The following is an 8,712-nucleotide window of genomic DNA, read 5'->3' as shown; positions in this document are numbered from 1 at the left end:
CCGACGTCCGTCCACGGGCCCCGCCCGAACGCCTCCTCCCCGCCCTACCATGGCTCCTGTTCCGCCTCCTCCCCGCCCTACCATGGCTCCTGTTCCGCCTCCTCCCCGAAAGCCTCCCCTGCCGCCCCTAGAGCCCCTCGCGCCCCAACCCACCGCAGCGGGTCCAGCCCTGATGGCGCCCACTGGCTGGCGGTGGGCGCCGCCAGCGTATACGCCCTGTGCAGCCTGGTGAGGATCCGCTGCGGGAGACGCGGGTTCGCCGGCAGATCCGGCGCCCGGCATGAGCCAGTGCTGCTGCTGCTGAGCCTGATGTTGAAAGGCGGGCTGAGGCGGGTGTGGCCGACCCCTGCCAGCTGGCGGTCTGCCGCCTCTGGCCCCTCTGCCGGGGGGCCTCACATCGTAGCCGCCGTATGGGTGGTGTCGGTTCATGCCGGGCAGCCAAGCCACCACCTGCGCGGGATCCGTCGTCGTTGAAGGCGGCCACTCCGAGAATGTCAACGACTATCGCTCCTCACTGCCCGGTCTCGCCCCGACGGCGGTTTCCGGTAGAGGCTGCCGAGCCGGGCGATGCCTCTTCACTCGATCCGAGTTCGCCTCCCTTTGGCCGTCTCTCTCGCAGGGCCCCTAAAGGCGCCTTTTGGCAGCACCTTTTTGGCCTCCGGTCACTCTCTCAAGGCAGACACAGCGATGCGAGCGCTTTCCCGGATGTCTGGGACGCTGGATCGAGCGCGGCCGGCGCTCCGTGTGCGCGCTGGTTCTGTCAAGTCAGGCCGCAGGCGGGCGAGGTGCGGGTTTCCGCTCGGTTCGGAGCGCACCGAGGGCCGAGTGGACTCGCGGTCAAGGCAGTGCTCAGAAGGCGGTCAAGCTCCCAGGTGCTCAAGCAATCATGTCGACGTTCGAGGGTAAGAAGGGAGAGGGTGGGTATCGTTGCAAGTCCGCCCAAGACGGTCTCGGAACGTCCTTAGAAAGGGCCGGGCTGGTGGCCGATGGTTGTAGCTGGTCGACCGAGGGCGAGGGCGGCGATGGACTAGCAAGGGTACCTGCAGAGGTCGAGGAAGGGGAAAATTGGGCAGGACGGGGATGGGATGGAGGCCGCTCAGGAAGAAGCGAGCGCCAGGTCCGGGTCTCGGACAAGCCGCCGGCAGTCTTTGCCCGCCTCCCTCGACCTGCAGGCTAGACCAGGCCTGGCTGGGCCAGGCAGGGATCAGGCAGGGTCCAGGCGAAAACAGGGAAACCGGCCGACAACGAGCGGACGCAGGCGCTGCTTAGCCTGGCCCAGCCTGGCCTGGCCTCGAGGCCTACGCAGCGCCGATTCCGAAAGGGCCCCTGAAAGCGAGCGCATGGCCCGGCAGGCAGCGCAGCAGGCCAGGCCAAGCAAGCCAAGGCCGAGCTGGTTTGCCGCCCAACGCCCGCCGCCCGCGGCCCCTCCTCAAACTCCACCTGGCAGCAGGCAGGCGAGCGGGCGGTCAGGGCGGGCTGGCTGCCCCCCAGCAGAGCGGTTGCGCCGAGACCTCGGCCAAGCTGCCTGGTGGTCTGACCAGCCAAACCACAGGCAGGACAGGGCTTGGCTGGCCGGCCTTAGGCTCGAGGTCTGGCTGGGCGGGCCCTCTTTGCCGAGCGGGCGCTCCACCTTGGTTGCTTGCCTGACACCACCACTCTGGGCTTGCTCGCCGTCGTCATCACCAGCTCCTCCGCCGCCACCACCACCACCACCACCACCACCACCACCATCATCAAGCACGAACATCGCCTCCCTGTCTGCCCATCGATACGATATCGGACAGCGTCAGCCTGACTGCCTCTGCTGCCATCCTTCCGTATTTCAGCTCGAGATCGACACACACACACACCGACGCCATCGCAACGGCATCAGCTGATCCCGAGCCACCGCACTCGATTTCACCGCCGGTCCTGCATCGACCCTCGTCTGCCGCAGCCAAAGACTAGATCAAAGCTTCGCCAGCGCCGTTCCAATTTATCACCTCGACAGGCATCCGCACACATCGCCGCTGCTTGCCGCCCGCCCTGGACATCAGCAGCACTCGCACCTGTGTCATCCAGCCAGTCCTGCTCGCCGCCAGCTCGCCGGTGACTGCCATCCAGCCAGCCGTCTCCTTCCACCTAGTATCTCTTGACCGCACCCGCGCCATTGAAACATCATGGCAGCAGCGCAGAGGTCAGGCGCCGCTCGGATGCCCCAGTTCAAGCTCGTGCTTTTGGGTTCGTGCCGTGCACTCATGCCTCCTACTCTCGCTCATGATCGCATCCCCAGCGCTGACCCGGCCCACCTCTCTCATGCCCTCCACCCGCTCCGATGCTGCCTTGACCTGCGCTCAGGCGAGTCGGCGGTCGGCAAGTCGAGCTTGGTGCTCCGCTTCGTCAAGGACCAGTTTGACGACTACCGGGAGAGCACAATCGGAGGTGAGTGCAGCTCATCCCTGGATCCGAGCGGTCGTGGCCCTTGCCATGGACTGGGGCATCTTGACACGATCCGGCCTGAACTGTCCCGGCCGAACCTGACCTGACGGTCTTCCCTTCGGTCCCACCCCGTCGAACGCCTCGCTGCAGCCGCATTCCTGACGCAGACTGTCAGCCTCGACCCGCAGACGACGGTCAAGTTTGAGATCTGGTGAGTGCAAGCAAGCCGTCCAGCTCGCGGCCGATGGAGCTCAGGGCCCCGCGATGACAGCATCCTGACGTCTCCGCAACACGCTCTGCACCGCCCTTGCACGCTTTCCACGCCGCCGCCCACCAGGGACACGGCGGGCCAGGAGCGATACAAGTCGCTGGCGCCCATGTACTACCGGAACGCCAACTGCGCGGTGGTGGTGTACGACATCACGCAGCCCTCTTCGCTGGACAAGGCCAAGGCGTGGATCCGGGAGCTGCAGAGGCAGGCGGACCCCAACATTGTGATTGCGCTCGCGGGCAACAAGGCGGACCTGGCGAGCACGAGGCGGGCGATCCCGACCGAGGAGGCGGAGCGGTACGCGGCCGACGAGGGCCTCCTCTTCCTCGAGACGTCGGCCAAGGACTCGTCAAACGTGTCGGAGCTGTTTACGATGATTGCGAGGAAGCTGCCGCTCGAGCAGGCCGCTGACGCGCAGCGGGGGGCACCGGGCGGCGGGCGCGGTGGCACCGTCAACCCGAGCGGCGCGGGGGGACGTGGCGGTGTCGACCTGCGTGGCCAGCAGCATGGCCAGCAGCAAGATGCCTGCAACTGCTGAGCGGCGGCGGCGGCGGACGGCATCCGTTCTCGAGGCAGTCTTGTCCCTCGTCGGTTCCGTTCTTCGATGCTCCGCCCAGCAGCCCTGCTACGTACCTTTGACCTCCCTCGCTCCCCTCAGCCGCTCACCCTCACGCCTCCGTTTCACGGCTCCGCCTGTCTCTGTTGTTCAACGCATTCCCTGACGAAGCCGTACGTGACTCTACCTCGCCGTTGTTGCTGGTGCCCCCTCGACGTCCCTCTCCAACTCCATCGGCGACGCGTGTCCACCTCCCCTTTCCCTTGCGCCTGCGCCGATGCTGCCGCCCCTCGTTGTCAATACACAGTATATCCTGCCGGCCTCGTCCCGTCCCGTCCCGTCCCGTCCGGTCTGGCCGCGCTGCGCTGCGCCAACGCTCTTGCCCGGAAGCGGCGCGAAACATGCCCGGTGGCGAGTTCTGCATGTGCGGCTGGTCCAGTCGGTCGGGATCCTGCCGCCTTTCAGCCCGTCAGCCGCACCGTGCGGGCGAGGGAAGCATGAAAGAGCAAGCCTCGGACGAAAGGACGAGGTTGGGTACGTGTAGCCGGCAGGCAGGCAGGCAGGCAGGCAGGCAGGCAGGCCGAGGCGGTGGAAGCGTCGCCGGATGAGCCGTCCGTCAGAAGAGACCGTCGTCCGTGTGGGTGGCCTTGCTTCGGGTGGGGCTTGGCTTGCGCTTGACAACCAGCAGGCAAGCGGTTCACCAACCAGCCAGCAGGAGCAGGCAGGCGGGTGGGGGTTGCACCGCCACGCACGGCCACGCCCCGGCCAGCAGGCACGCCGTACGGCTTCTATTTTTTTGGACGGGGTCGGGCTGCCGCCGTCGGGTTTCCTGGGTCCCCCTAGCCTCCATCTGGCTCTCTGCGCGGTGGGTCGGCTGCTTTGGCTTGGCTCGCAGGCCGTCTGCGGGCTGTGGCTCTGGCCTGCTGGTCCGTTCCACTTGCTCGCCCCGTCACCGACCCGGCTGGCTGGTGCTGGCTGGCTGGCTTGCTGGCTTGCTTGCTTTGCCGCCTCCTTCTCCCCCACATTATTGCCACTGCCATCGCTGCGGCCGACATCATCACCACCATCTCCTCAACCCCCGTCACCACCGCCACCACCGCCACCATCGATTTATCGTTCCCTGGTGCATTGCTCGACATCACACGCCGGTCGTCCTTTTGCTCGCTTCGCTTCGCTGCACGGCCCGGCGCTCTACACCTGCAATCAGTGCCACATCGATCCTTCTGCGCACGCCCACGTCTACCTCGCCGCGCTCGCTCACTCATCTGACGGAGCGGAACATCATCGCCAGCGACCGCCGGACCGCCTCACCTCCTGACCCATTCCCATCCCCATCTTCGGCCGTCGGCCCCGGGCTGCCTCCCGACACGGCCGCCCCTCTCAGCTCCCTCCCTCTTCTCGTACCAACCCGCCGGCAGAGCCACGATATCTTGCTCGCCCTACACCGCGGTCTCGGAGGCCGCTCAGCGCGAGCATTGTGCTCCTCGAAACGCCCGTCTCTCCCGCGCCATATCGACGACGCAGACACACCGCCCTTTGCAAGGGCCGGCATTTACCTCCTCTCGTGCCCACCAAGCATAGACCCCCTCGTTTCTCGGTCTTCACTCTGACCAGCGGATCCTTTAGCGACCCTCGCCGGGTATACGCAGCCCCAGCGTCGCAACCAGAGGCACCGTAGCCGGGAGAGCGGGTCGACTTCCTCCCGACCCGCTTGCTTCCGGTCCCCATCGAACCTTGCCTGTACCCCGACCGGCCGAGAGCTCCAACGAATCGCTGCTGCATCATCCTTGGCCGATCTGCTCCTCTTCTCCTACGACCGCAGCACACATGGGACAATCCTAGACATCAAGGCCATCTTCTCGCCTCGTTCCTCTCGTCGAAGCTCGGGCGTCCCGTCTTGGCGCCTGCCCGGTCTTTCCACCGCACCCTCTTCGACCCGGCATTGGACGCTCGAAGGCATTCTCGGCCGCTGGAACATCCCTCCTCACTGACGCCGGGTCGGCGATCGCATCGCTCAGGACGACGACGCTAAGATGAAGCGACTCTTCAAACCCAAGGACGCCAACGTCATCACGCCGCTGCCACTGGGGGACGAGTCGCGGGACCCGCCCCAGCTGCAGCAGAGAGACTACCTGCCCCCCTCCCCGTCGCCCTTTCCTTCCGACTACGACTTCCGCGCCGGTCAAGGGGCGCAGCCGGGCTTCCCGCCCGACGCCGAGTCGACCCCCTCCTCTCGGAGGCAGCAGCAACGACACAGCTCGCACCAGCCTCCCATCCGTTCGCCGTACAGCAACCCTCCCCTGCAGTCGCATCGCTCGCGTGACCCGCTTCAGCAGCCATCGGCCTTTCCCGCCCCCCAATTCTCGCCCAGCGGCCGTCCGCAGTCGTACCAGCTGTTCGATGCAGGGCCTCAGCCGCGGCCACACGACGGAGGCCGACAACCCTTCCAGCAGCACCAGCACCATCCCTCGGCGCCGAGCAACTATCCCGTCTCACCACGCGGGCATCCTGCGGCCACCTTGGTGGGCACGCCGACGGGGAACGGGCCTGCTGGCCGCTCGAGGGTTGTCGGCCAAGCAGAGACGGCCGCGGATGCCTGGCCCTCACGCCGCCAGTCGAGCTCTGGTCATGCCAGTGGCGCAGTCGACAGCGACAGGGACACCGACAGCGACGATGAGTCGGCCTATCGGCAATCGCGGGTCCTCAATAGCCTGGTGCCCAGAACGACGAATCACGCCGCAATCGGTGCGGATCCGGACGTCGCGATGTCCGGCAGCGGCCACGGTGGCCACGGTTCCGGCTCCTCGGGCCACGCTCGCATGGAGAACTCCTCGTCGGGAATGCCAGGCAGGGCGTCGCAGCCGATGGGTCCACACCATTCCAACCAGGGTAGCGTGGCATCGCGGACCTCTGTCGAACGCCCGCCGTGGAACTCGGCAGAGGGCCGACCACCGTCGAGCCTGCAGCGGGAACGCAGCACGGGAGAGGGCGAGGGCGTCGCACGGCGTGGGGCGCTGGGCATGCGGAGATGGAGGAGCACCCGCAAACAGCGCGACCAGGCCAGCGTCGGCGGCGAGGGCGTGACGGACGGATACCTGGACCAGCCAGACGGCGAGGCGCAGCCACAGAGAAGCAGTTGGCGCTTTGGTCGCGCCGGCGGTGGCGGTGGCGGCAGCGGCCCGACACCGGCGGCCTATCCCGTCTATGCCGGTCAAGGAGAAGAAGGTCCAGAGACGCTTCTCTCCGTCGGCTCCACAGGCTCGCGCGACCGGCGACTCGACCCCGCAGAACCGTCGGCCGACCGGAAAAAGGGTAGAGCCAAAGGCCCCAAGAAGCTCTTTGGCTTCGGCAGTGACGGCAAGGAATCCAAAGGACCCGCCGCCCGCGTCAATGGGGCCCCAGCGGCAGGCCCTGAAGCGGAGGATCGAGGCGACGTGCCCTACCACAGCTACGCTCCGGATGCCCGGCCGGACCTCTTGACGGCGCAACACGGCGAGCGCCTGGAACGCAGTCTCCCGCCCACGCCCAGCTCACCGCAGCCCGCGGCCGCGGCTTCGTCGTCGGCGTCGTCGTCGCGCAAGGACCACTGGTACGACCGCAAGGCCAAAAAGAAGGGCAACAAGCTGAGCAAGGAGGCAGAGCGGGAGCTCGAGGGCATCGTCACCGCAAAGGTGGGCTGGCTCTGCGCACAGCAGACGGCGGCCGACGACTGGGAGGTGGTGCTTTCGCTGGCCGAGGCGGTGAGCTACTCGGAGGCGGCGAGCAAGGAGGCGGCCCGGGCGCTGCGCAAGGAGTTCAAGTACGGCACGATGCCCGCGCAGAAGCGCGCCGCCAGGGTGTGGGCGGTGCTCACGATGAACTCGAGCGACCGCTTCAAGCTGCAGATTGCCTCGAAGCGGTTCCTGGACGTCGTCGAGGAGACAATCTCGTCGCCAAAAACGCCGCTCAGCGTCAAGGAGACGATGCTGCGGGTGCTCGGCGTGCTCGCGTACGAGTTCCGCACCGACTCGGAGCTCAGCAGCGTCACGCGATGCTGGAACAAGGTCAAGCCGAGCGATCGGCCCATCGGCGGAGAGGCGCTGAGCCCGGACCTTGAGGAGTTTTCGTTGGCTGGCGGCGGCGGCGGCGGCGGCGCCAACGAGGTGCAGCCCAGCTTTGCCCGGCAGGCATCGAACCACGAACAATGGCAGCCCCGATCAGGTGCGATGATGGCCGACATGGCGGCGGCGGACGCAGATGCCCCACCACCCTTGCTTCGGCCGCACATGGATCGCAATCACGCCTCCTTCGACCGCCGTCATGCTGCACCCTCGCACGCTTCTGGACCAACAGCTGCGGCGGCGAGGACGACGACCGCTCTGCCGCCGATGCAGCCCTTCGACCGCCACCCGGCAGACGTGCCGTCGCCAGGCTCGTTTGGCGCCATGCCGACCCTCGACGCCGATGTCCGCAAGCTGCACGAAGAGTGCCAGATTGCCCGCAGCAACGCCAACGTGCTCATCGAGACGATGCTCAACGAAGGCATGCGCCCAGACACGCTCGAGCTGATCGACGAGTTCCACCGCAAGGCCGTCGACTCGCAGGAGTTCCTCATGTCGCAGGTGCCGTGGGCAAGCGCCCAGGCGGACCGGTCCAGGGACGCCCCCGATCAGGAGCGGGCGGCCACGGGCGCTGCGCCGCCGTCGGAGTCGACGTGGCAGGAGCGCCTCCTGTCGGACCTACTGGAGTCCCATGGCAGGTGCGTCGAGGCGGCCAGGATGGTCGACGAGGCGCGCCAGCAGGCCGAGGCGGATGAGGAGGAGCGGCGGGTGACGGAGCTCAGCAAGGTCGAGGTGAGGGTGGACCGCAGCGCCCTGGTCGAGGATGCCGAGACGGGTGAGCTCTACTACAACTCCAACAGCGGCGCTGGACGTCGCCACGCTGCGGACGACAGGGCGGGAGCTGCCATGGGCGGCACCAGCAGCGGCGGCAGCGGCATCAATGGAGCAGGCTACCTCGGTGCTGGGCCGGCAGAGTCCTCGGGTTCGAGATCGCCGTCTCCATACCATGCCATGGGTGCCGCTGGATCGTCGGCTGGCGGAAGCGGCGGCAGGCTATCCCAGTCGTCGGCAGCCTTGCCGTCGATGGCACTGCCCACATCGCCGACGCCGTCGCAGCAGGCCGCCTTTGCATCGTCGCCGCTGCCACACCAGCAGCCGAGGGTCTCTCGGCCCCTGCCCGTCCCCGGATCAGACAGGTCGTCTAGCCACGGCCACGATCGGCAGTCGGCGACTTCGCAGGCGTCGTACGCAGCCAGCAGCTCGGCTGGGTCGATCAATGGCGCCAGCGGCGGTGACGCCGAGTCTGCGGCCCATTCTCGGCAGGCGTCGAGCGCGTCTTCGCTGGCGTTTGCGTCTCGCAACCCGTACGCCAGCCTGGCCCCGTCGTCGGTCAGCGCCGAGGCGGCGGTGGCGGCAGCAGCGACGGG

At 67.4% G+C, this 8,712-nt stretch overlaps 2 protein-coding genes across 2 annotated transcripts in view; both read left to right on the top strand.

The window, feature by feature from the left end:
• Positions 1-2,159: 2,159 nt before the first annotated feature.
• PFL1_01532 (uncharacterized protein) lies at positions 2,160-3,227 on the top strand (the record flags this gene model as incomplete). The annotated part of the gene is made up of 4 exons (XM_007879042.1): positions 2,160-2,220; positions 2,338-2,421; positions 2,569-2,629; positions 2,756-3,227. The coding sequence occupies 4 exons, from the start codon at positions 2,160-2,162 to the stop codon at positions 3,225-3,227; spliced, it is 678 nt and encodes a 225-aa protein (XP_007877233.1).
• Positions 3,228-5,278: 2,051 nt separating this feature from the next.
• Positions 5,279-8,712, top strand: part of PFL1_01531 (uncharacterized protein) — a gene marked incomplete at both ends in the record, with an annotated part of 4,166 nt that continues 732 nt past the window's right edge. The window contains one exon of the mRNA XM_007879041.1: positions 5,279-8,686. Coding sequence (XP_007877232.1) covers positions 5,279-8,686 — 3,408 coding nt within the window. The remainder of the gene's footprint in view (positions 8,687-8,712) is intronic.

Source organism: Pseudozyma flocculosa (genome assembly GCF_000417875.1).
Source record: "Pseudozyma flocculosa PF-1 unplaced genomic scaffold scaffold00004, whole genome shotgun sequence".
NCBI classification, from domain to species: Eukaryota; Fungi; Basidiomycota; class Ustilaginomycetes; order Ustilaginales; family Ustilaginaceae; genus Pseudozyma; species Pseudozyma flocculosa.
The sequence above is the reverse complement of the archived record's forward strand: the minus strand, read 5'-3'. Positions and strand labels throughout refer to the sequence as shown.